At 54.3% G+C, this 16,547-nt stretch overlaps 5 protein-coding genes across 5 annotated transcripts; 3 read left to right on the top strand and 2 right to left on the bottom strand.

The window, feature by feature from the left end:
- Positions 1-171: 171 nt before the first annotated feature.
- Positions 172-2,623, top strand: BDY24DRAFT_399306 (uncharacterized protein). The gene is made up of 8 exons (XM_076641806.1): positions 172-641; positions 758-975; positions 1,050-1,201; positions 1,273-1,296; positions 1,355-1,428; positions 1,506-1,808; positions 1,871-2,037; positions 2,102-2,623. The coding sequence occupies exons 1-8, from the start codon at positions 231-233 to the stop codon at positions 2,286-2,288; spliced, it is 1,536 nt and encodes a 511-aa protein (XP_076493677.1). The 5' UTR covers positions 172-230; the 3' UTR covers positions 2,289-2,623.
- On the top strand, positions 2,609-5,103 carry BDY24DRAFT_174425 (uncharacterized protein). The gene is made up of 2 exons (XM_076636280.1): positions 2,609-4,390; positions 4,470-5,103. The coding sequence occupies exons 1-2, from the start codon at positions 2,770-2,772 to the stop codon at positions 4,901-4,903; spliced, it is 2,055 nt and encodes a 684-aa protein (XP_076493676.1). The 5' UTR covers positions 2,609-2,769; the 3' UTR covers positions 4,904-5,103.
- Positions 5,104-5,358: 255 nt separating this feature from the next.
- BDY24DRAFT_399289 (uncharacterized protein) lies at positions 5,359-6,385 on the top strand. Its single transcript, XM_076641805.1, has one exon. The coding sequence runs from the start codon at positions 5,380-5,382 to the stop codon at positions 5,953-5,955; it is 576 nt and encodes a 191-aa protein (XP_076493675.1). The 5' UTR covers positions 5,359-5,379; the 3' UTR covers positions 5,956-6,385.
- Positions 6,386-6,930: 545 nt separating this feature from the next.
- On the bottom strand, positions 6,931-8,107 carry BDY24DRAFT_399288 (uncharacterized protein). The gene is made up of 3 exons (XM_076641804.1): positions 7,874-8,107; positions 7,446-7,766; positions 6,931-7,326 (listed from the first exon to the last, which is right to left on the bottom strand). Exons 1-3 carry the CDS (start codon positions 8,011-8,013, stop codon positions 7,029-7,031), a joined length of 759 nt encoding a protein of 252 aa, XP_076493674.1. The 5' UTR covers positions 8,014-8,107; the 3' UTR covers positions 6,931-7,028.
- A 4,037-nt stretch (positions 8,108-12,144) lies between these two features.
- Positions 12,145-16,224, bottom strand: BDY24DRAFT_399276 (uncharacterized protein). The gene is made up of 8 exons (XM_076641803.1): positions 15,929-16,224; positions 15,494-15,730; positions 14,735-15,250; positions 14,522-14,612; positions 13,682-14,429; positions 13,372-13,573; positions 13,137-13,265; positions 12,145-13,037 (listed from the first exon to the last, which is right to left on the bottom strand). The coding sequence occupies exons 1-8, from the start codon at positions 16,142-16,144 to the stop codon at positions 12,567-12,569; spliced, it is 2,610 nt and encodes an 869-aa protein (XP_076493673.1). The 5' UTR covers positions 16,145-16,224; the 3' UTR covers positions 12,145-12,566.
- Positions 16,225-16,547: the final 323 nt, after the last annotated feature.

Genomic DNA, 16,547 nt, shown 5'->3' with positions numbered 1-16,547 from the left:
CTCCTCTGCTCTCGCTCGCAATGGAAATCTAGCCTCAACTCAAGTCTCGGGGACACCTCGATGGACTTCCAGCGTGAAAAAACTTCCGGTTCCGACTCGCGCAGGAGAAATGACTCACCAAAGTTTATAAGCGGTCGTCGGCTGAACTTCGCTTCCCCCACTTTGACCTCTCTCTCTCCACCCCCACCCATCTCTCTCTCTCTCTCTCTCTCTCTTTCATCAAGAAAAAAATGGTCTCTGCACCTACTCGTCAACGTCCCTCCAACCCTCCCACCTACTCTCCCTCCGCCTCCTCTCCTCTGTTGCCTCCTCACTACTCTCCCTCTCCCTCGAGTCAAAGTCCTCGCCTCGTTCCCACTTCGAGCCTTCCCTCCTCCTCCGCCAGTTCTCCAGCCACCAGTCCATCCCATGAGTCAGATGCAATCGTACCAGCCTTCCCTCTCATCGACGCTCTAGCAGGATCTCCAAATTCAAGGCATCTCCCTCACCTCGTCGCTTCAACGTTGAGCTTGACTCTCACAAAGAGTTCCGTTCAGGTCGTTCTCGCTCAGAACGTCGTCTTCGTTTCGCCGCCCAAGAAGGACGATTACGGACTTGGGTTGGGGGATTACGGGCTCGAAGGAGATGATACAGGGAAGGATGTGAGTTCTGGCTTTGCTTTCCTGGTTGTTGAACATTTTTGGGACGAGAAAAGGAAAGCTGTTTGGTGGCGATGGGTCGACGTCTGACCGTTCGTCTTCTTTTCTGAGTCTTCCAGGCTCGTATAAACGGCTTCGTCAACGTCGTCGCTCCTCATCGAAAATGGGTCAAGGGGATCTCGATGCGTCTCGTAGGAAGTCAACGACTGATCTGGCCTCGAGACGCGTTGACTTCGACGAGTTGGTACGACGAGGAGTTTTTCTCGAGGGATTTGTTGTTTGAGGGAGATGGAAGTGGGAAGGAGAAAGGTCTCTGGTTGGAGAAGGGGGTCAATACGTGAGTCGTATCCTGATTTGCTCCAAGAAAGGGAAAGCTTCGGACTGACTCGTCGACGCGTCTTCCTTTCTCAGCTGGGAGTTCTCGTTCTGCCTCCCTTCGACGTCACCTGCCTCGGATCGTTCCGAGTCTGGTTGGATTGAATACCGAGTCTACACGACTGTTTTAGGATCAGGAGGATACCTCAAGAGCGATTTGACCGATTCGAAGAAGATGGTCGTTGTTTGTGAGTTTGCTTCTCCTCAAACTGTTCGACTCTTAATTCCAACTGACCTCGAGTCTTCCACGTTTTTTTAGGTTCTCCTCCTCGAGACGATAATGGTGAGTCCTCACTTCTCCATCCGAGAATCGAAGCTCGATCTGACGCGTCGCTTCGCAGTGCATCAACTTCAAATCCACACCGAGAACGTCCATCCTCAGCTCGGTCCTCTCTCTTTTGATCTCTCCTCAAATGTAAGTCCGTTCTCTTTCTTTGAGAGCCTTCTCGAGTCTCTCTGATCTCTTTTCCTCTCTCCCTCTCCCTCTCACAGGAACTCGTCGTCGGAGGCTGTCTCGTCTTCTCCCTCGTCCTCGTCGCTCCTCCTCCCTCACTCGCCGTCTTTGCCATTCAGTCTTACATCGTTCAGACCACAACCATCACTTCCAATCGAGATCGAACTAAAACCGCTGTCAAGAAATCGACGAAGAAGTGGGTTCTGCGAGAAGGAGCTCGAGGAGGATGGACCCTCCCCAACTTCGCTGCGACGAGTCGAGCTCAGGGAGTGATCCTGGACGGGAGCAAGGTTGATCTGGGGGAAGGGCAGGTTTGGAAGTGGAGTAAAGCTGGTCGTCTCGTGAGTGCACAAAGATTTAGGCGACGCGACGAGAGAGCTGGCTGAAATCTCATCTTCTGCAGCCTGACGAAGCACACATCGCTCCTACGTCTCTCCCTGGAACGGAAACCTCTCTTCGCTACTCGAACGAGCTCTTCGTTGAGGTCATCTTCAACCAATCGGGACCTGGAATTGTCGACGAAGGAGTCAAGATCGCTCCCCTCTTTCAACGACCTCTCGTGGTCGCCTCGTAAGTCTTCGCTCTTTGCAGTTCCCACACTTTCACTCTGGCTGACGACTTTCCTCTTTTTCAGCTGCTGCTGCATGCTGTTACAGCTACATCTTCCAAACTACGCTGAGAGGGAGCCGGCGACGAAACAACGACCTCGACGACGCGACGGCTGGTTCGTTCCCTTCCTCTTCCTTTCTTCGCTCTTTCCGATCGATCTGACGGCTGAACCTTCTTACGACTACTTCAATCAGTACCGAATGCCAATGTGAGATCCGATGGGAGCAGCTGAAAGAGAAAGAGCTCGCTCTGATGAGGAACGGCGGTGTTGAGATGTCGGGTGTCGAAGGGATAGAGGAACGGAGACGAGGTGGTCTCTGCCACAGGGTCGAGGAGTTCGGTGGCTCTCCTCCCGTCTTGGAAGCTGAAGGGAGCTTGAGGGGGGGAGAGGAAGGTTCGCAGGAGGAGGGAGGACTCGGGTTGACGCATGTGGGTCGCGTCGAGGAGAGGAAGCTGGCGGAAACTTTTTGATAAATGATGAAAGCTTAAAGATCTCGCACGTCGCTGGAGCTGGTGTAGTGCAGTTGAAAACGGGGCTCTTTGGTTGGAACGACGCGTCAAATTTGAGTCCGAAGGGGAGGAAGGAAGCGAGGCCGAGACGTGTCGAGCTCATTCTCCTTCTCCCTTCCCCCCAACGATCACTTTCCTCTCTTTCCCTTCCCCTCCTTTCCTCCCTTCCGACGCTCTCTCAGGATGGATGACCTTCGCAGGAAGCACAAGGCCATATCCTTCATCAATTACAATCCGGGCAAGCAGGCCGCTCTCAACAGTCTCGACCGAGCGATATCCAGTCGAGGAGGAGGAGACGCTCGACAGGCAGCAGCCCGTCGTACCGCCGACGAACAACGTAGGAAGGCTGAAGCGGACATGGAGGAGGAGGACGACATGAACCTCTTTAACTCTCAGTACTCGAAACCGGAGTCTTCGTCGAACAGGAACGGAGGAGGGGGAGGTGGGTCGAGCAGGGAAGGAGGAGGAGGAGGAGGTTCGAAGGGGAAGGGCAAGGAGAGGGAAGTTTACGTTCCTTCTGCGAGGTCGGAAGCCGAGAAGAAGAAGCAGCAGTGGGAGAAGCAGAAGGAAGACGCTCAGAGGGACGTAAACAGGAGGGAGATGCAACAGAGGAAGGACAAGCAGGCGACGAAGGACAGGGAGGACTTCACTCACGGAGGAAGGTCGATGGAGCTCTCAGACGACGAGGACCTTCCAGAAGTTGCCGAAATCGGAGGGATATACGGTCGAGGTCGGAATAAAGCTACGAGCTCGAAGGAATCGTCAAAATCGGCAGGGAAACGTCCTGTTCGTCGTCGGTCCTCCTCTCCTCCTCCTTCCAAGCTCGCCTCCCCTTCGCCTTCTCCTCCACCGATTCCAAAGCTAGCACCCCTTCCAAACTTCAAGAAGAAGACCGCCACCATCTCCACGATCTCCAGATCCAACATTCCTCTCGACAAACCCTCGAAAAACAGCCAAAGCGATTCCTTCTTCCAACCCAAGGCTTCCACTTCGACCTCCTCCTCCTCCAAACGGGTCGTCCACGACCTCGACTCGCCAAAGAGGAAGCCCAAAACCCTCGACCTCGATACCTCCCCTTCTCCATCCCCATCCCCTCCACGTCCTCCCTCTCGCAAACCCAACGGTTGCTCGGATTCCTCCCTCGATGGCGTCGAAGACGAGCTCTCCCCTCAGAAAGCTCCTCGAGTCAAACCCAAACCCAAGCTCAACAACGGAGTAGTCGGGGTAGGAGGAGTCGCCAACCCTTTCGGTGTAAAGATCCAACCCACCGCTTCCTCTTCGTCGAGCTCCTCCAGACTCCTCCAACCCTCCAACTCGGACGCGCCTTTCCCCGGAGCCAAACCCTCGAAGCTCCCCACCTCCAAACCCTCCAAGATCACGAAGACGTCGTCGAACAAGCTCCCAGATAGCTCGGAGGAGGAGGACGTCTCGGAGAAGGACACCGAGATCGAGGTCGGAGGAGTCAAGCTCGTTGTGAAGGCGAGGAAGAGGATCAAGCTCACACCGAGAGCGGAGGCGACGAGGAAGCAAGCTGAGGAGCTGGACCCTGGGGGGGAGTATGCCGAGTTGGTGGATACGGAGGAGGATGAGGAGGAATCGCCGGCGGTAGATCTGAGGAAGAAGAAGGCGGTGGTGGGCGAGTCGTCGTCGAAGGGAGACGGCGGAAGGAAGAACGAGTTGAAGTCGAAGGGCTCGAAGATCGTCGACTTGGTTGAGTCGGAGTTGGAGGCTGGAATGAAGGACAAGGCAGCGAGGGAGAAGAGGGTGAAACTTTATGGAGAAGACGACGTCGAGTACGAGACTGGTGAGTCGTGTTTCTCTCTCTTCGTCGTCGAGCACGCCGGCACTGGCTGATCTCTTCCCTTGTCCCTACCGTCTCTCAGATCACCCCCACCCGAATCCTGAGCTCCTCTGCGTCTTCTGCTCGGAACCCCTCCCTCCCGTTCCATCATCCAAACTCCTCGCCCTCATCCGTCGACTCAAGAAACTCTCGCATCCAGCACCAACGATCTTCAACCCTCGCGCCGTCTCCCTCTCCATGATCAAGTCCATCAACGCCTGCACCCTTCATCGCTCGGAGTCGAAACAGTTCCCCATCGCCAAGAGGAACGGATGGCCGATGGACATCGACTGGACCGAGGTGCAGAGGAGAGTCAAGGATCCGAAGATGATCAAGCATCTGGGGCAGGTTATCGAGTCGAAGGATTCGAATCCCTTCTTGCTATACGCGAAGGAGAGAGCCGAGGATATCGGAGTGGCGATGGCGAGGTCGGCGAAGGGTCAGTACGAGGTGTTCGAGAAGGCTCAGCCTGGATAGTGAGTTCAATCATCCTTCTTTCTCGTCCTCGAGAGCTCGTCGAAACTGACGCGTCGACTCCTCGTCTTTCTTCCTCCCTTCCAGCTTCGGAGAGATCGGTCAAATCCTCTTCCATCAGATGCTCTCTCACATCTTCATCCCCTCTCGAACCAACACCTCTACCACCACCTACGGCCCTACCCTCCCTCTCCTCACCTCGACGACCTCCTCTCCTCTCACTCCGTCCGACTTCGTCTACTTCGTCCTCATCCCGGAACTCGCTCTCCGTCTTATCCAACAGGATCTCGGACTCACCGAGTACATCGATGCCTACAACGCCATGCTCAACTCGAGAGCGTACGGGATTTCGAGATTCGCCGCTGAGGAGGGGGAAGCGGCTGGAGGAGTGTTGATGCAGGGATGGGACGAGGACGGAGAGGAGATGCACGACGGAGCGGACGATGGGATCTTGGTCAGTCGGAGAAGAAGGCTGGACGATGGAGAGGCTGGTCGAGATGGGGTGTCGTCGAAGGAGAAGGGAAAGGAGAGGGAGCAACAGGTGGCGAAGAAGGACGCGTCGAGACCTTCGTCGAAGGGACTTCGACCACCCTCCTCACCACCGTCAGACGACGCAGCACCACCGAGGAAGAAACCCACCGCCGTCCTCTCGAATGCCACTACTACTTCTTCCTCCAAACTCACCCCCAACCCTTTCGCCCTCGCCTCCTCGTCGAAACGACCTCGGTCGATCTCCCCAAACCCTCCTCCTCCCTCCAAACGAGCCTCCCTCTCACCACCTCCGCCTCTCCTTCCCAAGCCAATCAAGAGCCAGTCCTCCCCTTCCGGCTCCACTCCCAAACCTCCTGCCATCCATCCCTTCTTCAAATCCGCCAAGAAGGAAGCTGCCGTCGTCGCACCTCCCTCAGCCTCTTCTTCCTCCTCCTCCTCCATCACCGACAGGCCGAAATCCAAGCCCAAGCTTCGATCTCCCGTCAAGATCGATCTCGATTCGGAGGACGAAGGCGACGAGAAGAAGAAGAGGGAGGAGAGAGAGAAGACGGTTAATCCTCTGAAGCAGCCGAAGCGGAAGAAGGAAAGCGAGTACGAGGAGCTGGAGGAGGAGGATGAAGAGGAAGGAGAGAGTCAAGAGATGTCGGTTCCTGAGTCACCGAAGGGGAAGAAGGCGAAGAAGAGGGATGAGGAGGGAGCGGAGGAGGGGAAGAAGTCGTTGAAGAGGACGTGAGTTTACGATCTTGCTCGTCCCCGATCTCGAGGTTATGTCGGTCAACTGACGTTTTTTTCCTTTCTTCTTTCTTGCCAGTCACTCGATGAAGAGAACCGAGTCGGAGAAGGAGATGTGGAAAGGGATGCCGTCGGATGAGGTCGACTTCGACAATATCTGGAACGACTAGTAGCCTTTGGGGATCTTTGATTACGTATCTCTCTCTTATTATGTTCACTCTGGTTTTCTTACGATCGATGACTTCACGGTCCTTCGTAAAACGAAAAACAAAGACGAAGGATGCGCGTCGTGAAGGAACAGTCCTCGAATCTCTCCTGCCTCCGTCAGTCTCCAGCTTTGAGAGAAGGTCGTAGCACCAAGCTCATATCAAGCCGGACTCGAGCTACTGGCCCTCTTAAGACTTATTGAGACCCTCCGTGGAGTTCGTCCCTCCGTCGTTCGTGGGGTCGCTTCGACGCGACGGGAGTCCCTTCTCGAGACAAAGACAGCACAAAGAGAGAGTCCATTTGAATCAATCAGAACCAGACAAAGAAAAGGATAGGTAAGGTTAGTGGTGAGAAGGCATCAACGAGAAAAAAAACTAAAGAGTTGGGGCATCAAAAGGGCGAGGAGAGAGCGACGAAGACGACTGGCGTTAAAAGGAGAGAAAGAGATGCGAAACGAGAAGGAAAACGGCTACAGTGAGAGAAGGTTCGTGAATGAAGAGAGTCGAAGATAACAGTGAAGAGGGAACAGCAAGGAAAGAAGCGACAAAGGGTGCGAGCGGTGCGAGGGACGTAAACGGAGAAAGGGGAGAAAAAAGCAAGGAGAAAGAGCGAGCGAGTGCGAGGGAGGATAAAGGGCTAAGCAAGGGAGAGGGTAGGTGCAGGGAGAAGAGACCAGAGGAAGGAAGAAAGAGAGAAACTACCTCCTTCCTTCCAAGGCTCGAAGAGCTCTCTCTCGATCCCTCGTTCGCTCGTCCTTGGAGACCGCGGCGTCGTCGACCTCGGGAGGAGTCCTGCTTCGCTGACGGCGACGTTCGCCGAGCGTAGGTTGAGGTTGAAGGTTGGGAGAGAGTGACCGAGATGGGACGTAGGTTGGGAGAGGTGGGAGGGAAGAGGTAGGAGGAGGGAGAGCGGGTTGAAGAGGAAGAGATCGTCGAGAGCGCGAGGATCGTCCGATGGTTCCTCCTGTAAATTTGGACTTGAGTAGAGGGTCGAGGCTGCAGCAACGAAAACGAGAGAGAGAGAAGGAGAAGTTAGCATTGAAGTCAACTTTCACGGTGACTCACGGGTTTATGAGAAACGAAACGGAGACGGGCGGAGATGAAGGACTACTGACAGAGATCCAGGCGCCGCCTCGTTTCCTCCCATCATCCTGATTTCCTTTCCCTCAACTCCCTTCTTGTCTCCTGCTCCCCGTTTGATCTTGCTCGTCAAGAAACCTCCGATGGACGAGGATGATCCCTTCTGTTGAGCTTTTTCAATCTCGTCGATCTGAAGCTGGTCGTCGGCGAGAGGAGGGATGGAGTAGCTGAAGGAGTGAGGGATGGAGGGTTTGGTAGGAGAAGAGTTGACCGAGACGGATGAGACCCTTCGAGGTCGTTGAGGACGAGTGACCAGTTGAGAGGGTTGGTGCTTGGGAGGCGTCGAAGAAGGAGAGCTGGGATGATCAGGGGGGGGAGGGGAGGAGGAGGAGGAGGGGTCAGCTCGAGCTCTTCTCCTGGAAGAAAAGAGCGAAGTTTGAGCTGAAGGATCGCAAAAACTCACGAAGCAGAAGATTGATCTCTGAACATTCCTTGAATGAAGCCTTCCGAGTATCCAAGAGATGCAAAGGTGGAAGCTGAGAACTGAAAGGCGGTGGGGGACGAAGGAGCGTCGAAAGCGGTCGTGCGAGGAGCGGACATCATCTTGAGAGGGAGACGGAGGAGGGAGAAAGGGTTCAAGGGTATATGGGCGCAGGGAGGAAGGTCAGAGGAAGGGGGAGAGTCAGATAGGTTGTAGTGGTTGGGAGTCAGAGTGTGGTTTTTCGCTCACGTTTTCAGCGGCCTCGCCCCTTCTTTGCCCCTCTCTCTCTTCTCCCTCTCCCTTTTCTCCTTTCCCCTTCTCGTTTCACCCTGAGACCTGCCGTCACCCTCTCTTACAGTACTCTAGACAAAGGGATCTGTATCTCATAGAGTGAAAAGGAAAGCGTTTCAATCAACGCCGACCTCGGTGTGAAAAGCGGGAGAGCAGACAGCAAAATAAATCACTTCGGGTCGGGACGCGTCGCTCCCATCAAAGGGAGAGACTTATGAACTGCCAGAGCATCAACAAAGGGAAGCAAAGACTCATGTAAGAGAACAAAGGGAAGGGAAGGGTGTGAAAGGTGAAGTCAGCTTCAATCCTTTCTACAGTATGTTTGGTTGAGGAGAGAAATCGGGGAGGGCGGAGAAAGAGGGAAGATCATGACGAAGGACTGAACGCGTTTATTTTTCTGAGACTCTTCTTCCCTTCGCGACCCGACACGCGAGTTAGAAGATATGTACCTGAAGAGCTTCATCTTCGTTCAAAGTGCTCCCTCCCTCGAAGGTCGTTCCCTGAAACGCTTCCGAGGGAGGATCAAAGGGAGGGCGGACGTGTCCGTTTTGATCTTTCGTTCGGAGTTTCGGAGGGCTTCAGCTCGATCCTTCGAAAATTCCTGGGACCCCTCTCGAGAGAGCGCAGAAAAGGAATCCACTAAAGAGTACGTGTAGGCGATGGCGATGTAGGTCTTTCGCCTGAGGAATCAAGAGGAAGAGACGGCCAAGGGCTCAAGGGGAAGAAAAGGCGGAGGACCTTCGACGCGACTCGCGGGAAGAGTCACTTCGTTCGTTTCTTCAGTTCTTCTCCGTGAAGCAGCTCAGTCAACGGAGGGATACATTCCATAGATACTCGCGCACTCGAATACAAGAGAGTCATAAACAACAGACAGCAAAAAGACAAACAAGGAAAGCAAGGGAGAAAGAGAAGAGGAGAGGGAGCCCAGAAGTGTCCTTGGAACGGAAAGGATAGGAAGGAGAAGAGAAAAGATGCTTGGCCATTGAACAAGAGCCGAGATTCTACTTGAAGATGAGCTCCTGAAAGAGAGAGAGACAGAAAACGAGAGGATCAGCTCCAAAACTCCCCCTTCGGACGCGTCGAGACGACCAAGAAACTCACGACTCCTTTGTAGGTCTGCCCGTCTTTGGCGACAACTCCGGATGGAGAAACATAATCAGCTGTACGAAAACAGGGCGAGGAAAGATGTCAGTCCTTGAGACCGCAGAGAAAAAGGGCAGGAGGGACCCACTCGAGACGAAGATCTTTCGGTCGTTCGCTCGCTTGGAGTAGAAGACGGGGACGAGGTCTACAAAAAGGAAAGAAACGTCAGCGAAAGCGGACTTTCAGTAGAGACAGGGACGCACTGTTGAACTTATCAGTGTATCCGGCGGTGACTTGTTTGTTGGCGGGGTCTTAAGAAAGGAAACGAGAAAGCAAACGAGGAAAAGAAAGTCAGTTCGATCTCGACGAACGAACGAAGGTGGAGAGCCAGGACGAGACGAAGATACTCACTGAAGAACCAAACGAGATCCTGCTTGATAGCGTTGTATCCTGGAGTTCCAGCGGCAGCTGAAAGTGGGGAGGGGGGGTCGTGAGCTTGAGGGGGGGAAGAGGGGCGATCGCGACGCGCCGACTTGAAACTCACGCAGCTGCCACAAAGTCACGAAAGCTGGGTTTCCACTGCGAGATCGAAAAAAGGACAAACTCTCAGTCGCTGGTTTCGTAGGAGGTGTTGGAAAAAAGATAGACGAACTCGATAATTTTCCCAACAACGCCGCCGTTTGCGAGTTGAATGACCAGGTGTTTATCGTTCTCAGTCTGCGAGAGAGAGGAGAAGAAGAGCTTCAGCGGAGGCACAGGAAGAAACAGAAGGTCTTATTCTCACGTCATAGGTAATTACAGCAGCAGCGCCACCTGAAAGGGAACGAAAACGAGGTCAGCTCGAGAGTCGATGAAGAGGAAGACGCGTCGACTGACCTTGAACGAAGTTTCGGATCGTGTACCTCTGAGAAAACTCTCCATTGCCAGCGACGAAGCCACTGAAGAGTAGAGATGCTTTGAGCTAGTTTCTGAGCTGATGAACGAGAGCAGGAGGAAAAACTAACGCGTTGTTAAGGAAAGGGTTGCTGTCGAAAAAAAACAGAGTCCGTCAGTACGAGGGTTCGTTCGGGAAGAAGAGATTACCTGAACTCACGGGTTGATGAGGTTAACACCCAAGTATCCTGAGAAGTCTCCAGTAGTTCGAGACTCTGAGATGGGAGGAAGAGGAGGGAGGGCGAGGTCAGCGAAGCTCTCGAAAAACGGCGACGCCGAGGGCTGAAACGAGGGAAGGCTCACCGAGCTCTTGAGCTGCAGGAATGACAAGACCATGGACGGACGAGATGAAGGCGAAGAGGGAAAGAAGAAGCGTTGGGCTGGTGAATATTCTTGGATTGGGTTGGTGCAGTAAGGAGGTAAGATGGTGAAGATGGTGGTTGAGGCCAATCAGACGACGAGCCCTGCTCCCTCCTTTAAGCCCAGCAGAAAGCTGTGGAGAGGTCAACAGATCCCTACTAGCATCACAAGGTCATATTTTCAGTTTAGAATGGTTCTTTGAGAACCCAGCCGTGCCTACTCGGTCTGATTCAGGGCAGAGAAGTTGGCTCAGGTGACGAGAAAAGGACTCGAGGAACGAGTTTCTGCGAGCCTGGCTCACCTTCTACGAGACTTCCGAGTCGAATTTCAAGCCGAGGAAGCGAGAAATGGGAGCATATTCCGCGGCTGAAGCCGAGCCAGACCTGGCGATGATGCAGGGGCGGCGAGTGTTGGTTAAATGAGGAAGGGCGGGCACAGCGAGAAAGGGTCAGCGGACGCGTCCGTCTCTCGAGACGAGCCGACCCATCAGAAAGGCCTCGATTTGGCTGTTTTGGTTTCCATCTGGTGAGAGAACGTAGAAAGTATGCTCTAGGAGCTGAAGGGAGCGGCGGGGGTCAGCAGGGGAAGGCTTTCGCTCTTACCTGCGCTCGGTGAAGGCTGAGCGCGAAGTTCGTCAAAGCGGACATGAAGACCCGACAAGCGTATAGAGCGTAACGAAGATAGATAGACGAGATGAGAAGATTAAGTTACGAGATACAAGCCAAGGCAGAGATAAGTACAATCGAAATCGACAAGATGCAGCTCGAACGGGCGAAGAGAAAGACGAAAGACGCGGCGACGAGCTCATTCAGAATCCACTGCTCCTCAGGCTCCCTCTACCAGCTGCTCTCACCGTCTCCAACGAAATGATCAGCACTGTTCCGAAGTCTGCTGGATGAGGCGGTCGAGGAAGGAAATCCTGCTGAGGAGAGAAGGCCTTCGTCGGAAGAGGCGAGAGTTCTGTTGCGAAGAGACACGATCTGGTCGGTGAGGGAGCTGGAGAACGTCGATACGAGCACCGAAGAGAGACTCAGTTAAAGTTTCTTCGAAGAGAAAGGTTCAGAGAGAGTGATACTGACGATTCGAGTCCACAGGGATCGCGTACGCAGAGAGGGAAAACTCAGCGTGAGAAGCGATGAGCTTGTCGAGGATTCCGGCGACGCCCTGTTCAAAGCAAGAAGCAGAACGGAGAGTTCAGCTTGATAGCCTCAGGATCTAGAGAAGGGTGATCGGCAGGAGCGAAGGCTAACCGAATCCATCCCCGCCAGACTCTTCTCCTTCTCTCCCACTCCCCTCACCCACATCTCCTCCCTCAACCCAGTCAGCTTCACTCCTCTCCTCCCCATTTTTCCCCACCTCCCAAACGCACTCTTGAACACCTTCACAGCCTCGTTCCGAGTTCCGTCGTCCTCGTCGTCGTAAGACGACGCGCGGTACGTAGAGGACTTGAAGAGGTCGTCGGGTTGGAGAGGGAGGTCTACGAGGAGAGAGCAGAGTCAGTGAGAAGTTAGGGTGAGGAAAGAAAAGGTAAGGAAAGACGATAAGCTCACCCGCGGCGAGGTATATACTAGCGAGGTGAGAAGGAAAGGACCGCTCGAGCTCGCCTCCTTTTCGGAGTCTGAATTGTTCGTCTCGCTCGCGTATCACGTACAGCAAGAAGGGGGAGAACGATCGTCGTAATAAAGAGGGTACAAAAGGGCAAGTATACTAGACGCACGTGAAACAAAAAAACCGAGTCGTAAAAGAGGAAGCCGAGAACGAACTGGAGCAACGAAAGGAAAGGGTCGTGAAAGAGAGGCGAAGGCGAGTAAAGAGAGCGAGGATAACGTAAAAGAGATAGAGAAGAAGTGGGAGCCGAGAAGGGAAGTATAGAGTGGTCTACAAAGTTAAAAAAAAAAAGAAGATAGCGAGAGAGTCCAAGCAAAAAGAAGAGGAGGGGAAGACGCGACGAAACGAAGGACGACGAGGAGGGCAAAGAGACAACGAAGCTGGTCTAGTCTACTCCGAATCAAGGCCACCCGCGCTGCTGAGCTCCAGGTTGACTCGCTTGAGGGTAAGCCTTCAAGAAATCGGCCATCTGCTGATCCGACATGCCCGTCGTTCCAGCTCCGACAGAACCTGATCCTCCGTAGAGACCTGCCGAAGCGAGGTTGATTCCTCCGTTGAGGAAGTTGAGGTTCGGCTGACCGTGCTGCTGCTGCTGGTTCTGAGACTGCTGGAGTTGTTGTTGCTGCTGTTGCTGAAGCATCTTTTGCTGGTGTTGCTGCTTTTGGAGGGCCATCGTCGCTTGAGCTCGTTCCATAACGAGTTGCTGCTGCTGCTGCTGCTGTTGATGACCTGTTTTGATGGTGAGGTTGGGGGGTTGGAGAGGATGGTGCTGCTGTTGTTGTTGCTGCATGTGAGGAGAGTTCTGCTGGAGGTTGTTGTAGGGGGGTTGAGGAGGGTTCGAGTTTTGGGTCCGCATGAGATCGGATGGGATCTAGGGTGTGAGGAAGCAGATGGGGGAAGAAAATCGTCAGATCGAGGTTCGGGAAAGAGATAGGGAACGGAGTGTGGTGAGAGCGAGAGCTGAACGTACGGGTGACCGAAGGAAAAGCATCCCCATGAGGTGAGCGGAGCCGGAAGGGTCCTGCGTAGTCTTCTTGGCCTGACTCATTGGGAAAACGAGCATCCCACAACCAGGTGCACCGATCTTGACGACTCCAGCCTGGAAGAAGAAAAGGAAATCGAGAAAGAACGAGCGTGATCAGCGACGGGGAGGACGAAACGCGACGCCGAGGAGGAAGAGACCGATAACAAGAGAAGCGACTCACAATCTGCTTCGTCGACAGGTTGCTCGTCAACAGAAGGAACGATCTCTCTCCCGACGCTCTCTCCTCCGCCGAAGCCTTGAGATCGGGGCTGTATCGGAGCGAGACGCAAGGAGTTCCCTTCGACGCGTACATCTTGATCTCGTCCATCTTGAAGCTGACGGCTCCCGAGAGTTGGATCCGTTCTCCCCAGAGGTGAGTTTGGCTGGAAGAGGCACATCAAGGTGGACGAGAGAGCCAGAGTCAGTACGGATCGAAACGAGATTAGACGAGACGTGAGATCGAGGAGGAAGGAGAAAGGGGAAAGCCTCACAATTCCTCGACGTTCGTCCTCGTCGCAGGAGCAGCGTTGATCCGACATCCCAAGTTCGGTAGACCCTTCGCTGAACCGCTGACCTGCCATCCGAGGTCTCCGCTCCAGATCGTCTTGGGAGTTTGCTGCTGAGGACGTTGGGGCTGCTGCTGCTGTTGATGTTGCTGCTGCTGAAGGTTGGGAAGGGAGGGAGGAGGAGGGACGAGGGGAGACGATCCTGAGGTCACTGCTGAAACCTGAGCTTGGAGCTTCTGACGATGGTACTGCTGAGCGAGAGCGTTGGCCGAGGCTGAGGCGAGATCGAACGGCGGTCCTCCTGCTCCTCCGACTCCTGGTCCTCCGTTGGAAGCTGCGACCGATGCGACGGCGGCGTACTGGCTCTGAATGTTGGCTGGGATCCCTGGAACGGCTCCGAGAGAAGGAGGAAGCATTCCTTGTCCTCCTCGAGCAGCGAGTTGGGCGGCGACGGCGGCAGGGTTGTTGGCGAGCATCCTCTGAGCGGCTTGGATTCGATGAGCTTGGAGATCCTGGACGTCGGGGAGTCGCTGCTGCTGTTGTTGCTGCTGAAGCTGAGCGTGAAGGACGGCCGACGAGTTGAGATTGGGCATTTGGGAAGGGACGGAGGGAGGGTAAGGGAGAGCGCCTGGAGCGGCGACGCGTTGGCGTTTTTGAGGAAGAGAGGAGGCGAGAGAGGAAGGAGAGGCAGTGCTGGAGGGTGGAGACGTTTGAGAGTGAGGTCTCTTGAGATCTGATTGGGGAGAGAAATAATCAAAAAGCAGGCGGTTAGATGGTGCCTCGTCGAGGGAGCGGCAAGAAGAAGGAGGAGGAGAGAGGGCGAACGAGTTTTGTTGGTCGGGTCGAGTCCGTAAAGAAGCAACAGATCTCCCTTGTGCGTGGGGAACCAAGCTGGATCGTTCGACGAGAAGGAGTTCTGTAAGAAGAAGACCTGTCAGCAACAACGAGAAAAAAACGATGAAAGAGCGCCGTCCAAAGCCACAAGACGCCGACTTCGATCGGAAGTCGACGCCTGTTCGCACGAAGGGAACGACTCACCTTCTTGAAAAGTTCCTTGAGCCTCTTCATCTCGGTTTCCCCAGTCCCTACACCCATTCCAACCAAGCTAGACCTCACACCTCGTTTCCTCATCTCCTGACTGAGCTCGTCCCATCCGACTCCGTCGAGCTTCCGTGTTCGATTCCAACGGACCTTCCCTCCTCCTCCGAGCGCCGACGAAACTGACGAAGATGGCTTCTTGCCCCAACGACCCATCTTCCTGGCGACCTCTGCAGGAAGGGAGATGGCTGTTGACGACGGCGAAGGATCGTCTCCGAGGAAGACGAAGAGATAACGCTCGACGTTTGGACGCGGAGAGGGCTGAGGAGGCGGATGATGACTGGAGGAGGATTGCGGGTTGGAGTTTGGCGGTGAAAGATGGGAAAAGTTCTGAGGAGAAGTGTTGGAGGAAGTTGAAGAAGCTGAGGAGGAAGGAATGGGGTGTTGAGGGATGTAAGGAGGGGAGGGCGAAGGGGTGGGAAGGACGAAGGGATGAGAGGTGTGGAGGTCGAAGAGCTGGAGAAGAGGTCAACGAGATTGAAAGGAGGAAGCGAGTCAGTATTAGAGTGAGACGCATCTATTAGAGAAGATGAAGTTGAGATCCCCCAACGGAAACAGAAGAGCGTAAAGTCGTCACGAGGAGTCAAGTTTCTCCGTTGGCGAGATCGACCGAAGAGAAGGAAGGGGGAGGAGGGAGGAGGGCGAAGCCGGGGAGGGGTCGGTTGAGATGCGAACAAAGAAAGAAAGATCGTTACGAACCTCTATACCTCCAACGAGACCTTCTAGTAGACCTTGTTCTCCTCCTCCTCCTGTTCTAGGGGATCCTTGTAAGGGCGAAGTTGGAGGAGTTGAGTTTGAACCCGACAGTCGTCGAGCTGCTGGTTGTCTCACGGACGACCAAAACTCGGTCGGAGCGAGAAAGTACTGAGTATGGTGGATAGGAGTTTGTAAGGGCGAAGTTGTTGTAGAATAGGAGAGGAGGGATATGCGAAGTTGCTAAAGCAAGAAAAAGAGACAAGACAAGAAGGTCAGCGAAGGAGCAAGAGGGCTTGGGAGAGGGAGGAAGGAGGAGGAGGATGCGAGAGGAGGAGGAGGAGGAGGAGGGAGAAGGTTCGGAACGGACGGCACTCTCTCCCTTTGATCCTTCTTCATGAAGGTTTTCAAGACAGTAGGAAAGAAGAGAAAGAGACTTACCTTCGCTACACCTGGACCTGCTGAGAGTCTCTGTACGAATCTATCGAGGTAGCCTCCTTCCTTGACGATGTCGTTCCATCGGTCAGACGTCCGAGCTGAATCATCCACGACGCAGACGATCGCAACCTCCGTAGGGAGAAGAGCGGTAGAAGGAGTAGAGGAGGGTGGTGGTAGAGCTGCTAGAGGTCGTTGCTGGTGAGAAGGGACGCGAGACATCCTTTCTTTTGAGAAGAGGGAAGCAGAGGGAAGGAAGGAGGGTGGAAGTTGGGAGGGAGAACGCCCCCCCCCCCCCTTCCCCGACCTCTTCCCCCCTTTGCTCCGTCGATTTTCCATCGATATAAATCTCGTTCGCTCGTCTGGACTCAGTCTAGAGAGTAGCGCTTGGTCGAGTCGTCAGAGCGTAAAATAACCGAGAAGCAGATCTACAGACAGGCGAGGCCAGAGGGAGGATTCATGAAGATCGCGTCGCTTTCCCACGAGAGATCGACACAAAAGACGCTCATCAGCAGGCCAAAAAAAGCTGAGGGAGTTGTAGGGAGGGAAGCGGAGCCCTATATGTTTCTCGTGGGAGATGGCTACAGCTGAAGCAGAGGATCTGAACCAATCGCAGGAAGAAAGA

Source organism: Mrakia frigida, assembly GCF_051309035.1.
Source record: "Mrakia frigida strain ATCC 22029 unplaced genomic scaffold BDY24scaffold_32, whole genome shotgun sequence".
Lineage (NCBI taxonomy): Eukaryota > Fungi > Basidiomycota > Tremellomycetes > Cystofilobasidiales > Mrakiaceae > Mrakia > Mrakia frigida.
The sequence above is the reverse complement of the archived record's forward strand: the minus strand, read 5'-3'. Positions and strand labels throughout refer to the sequence as shown.

Coding starts and splice junctions, on each gene's coding strand:
- BDY24DRAFT_399306 (XM_076641806.1), top strand. CDS start 231: ATGGTCTCTGCACCTACTCGTCAACGTCCCTCCAACCCTCCCACCTAC. Junction 642..757: donor GAGATGATACAGGGAAGGAT/GTGAGTTCTGGC, acceptor TGAGTCTTCCAG/GCTCGTATAAACGGCTTCGT. Junction 1,202..1,272: donor GAAGAAGATGGTCGTTGTTT/GTGAGTTTGCTT, acceptor ACGTTTTTTTAG/GTTCTCCTCCTCGAGACGAT.
- BDY24DRAFT_174425 (XM_076636280.1), top strand. CDS start 2,770: ATGGATGACCTTCGCAGGAAGCACAAGGCCATATCCTTCATCAATTAC. Junction 4,391..4,469: donor CGACGTCGAGTACGAGACTG/GTGAGTCGTGTT, acceptor ACCGTCTCTCAG/ATCACCCCCACCCGAATCCT.
- BDY24DRAFT_399289 (XM_076641805.1), top strand. CDS start 5,380: ATGGAGAGGCTGGTCGAGATGGGGTGTCGTCGAAGGAGAAGGGAAAGG.
- BDY24DRAFT_399288 (XM_076641804.1), bottom strand. CDS start 8,013: ATGATGTCCGCTCCTCGCACGACCGCTTTCGACGCTCCTTCGTCCCCC. Junction 7,767..7,873: donor AGAGATCAATCTTCTGCTTC/GTGAGTTTTTGC, acceptor TGATCATCCCAG/CTCTCCTTCTTCGACGCCTC. Junction 7,327..7,445: donor GAGGCGGCGCCTGGATCTCT/GTCAGTAGTCCT, acceptor TCGTTGCTGCAG/CCTCGACCCTCTACTCAAGT.
- BDY24DRAFT_399276 (XM_076641803.1), bottom strand. CDS start 16,144: ATGTCTCGCGTCCCTTCTCACCAGCAACGACCTCTAGCAGCTCTACCA. Junction 15,731..15,928: donor CAGGTCCAGGTGTAGCGAAG/GTAAGTCTCTTT, acceptor TTCTTGCTTTAG/CAACTTCGCATATCCCTCCT. Junction 13,038..13,136: donor TGCTTTTCCTTCGGTCACCC/GTACGTTCAGCT, acceptor CTCACACCCTAG/ATCCCATCCGATCTCATGCG.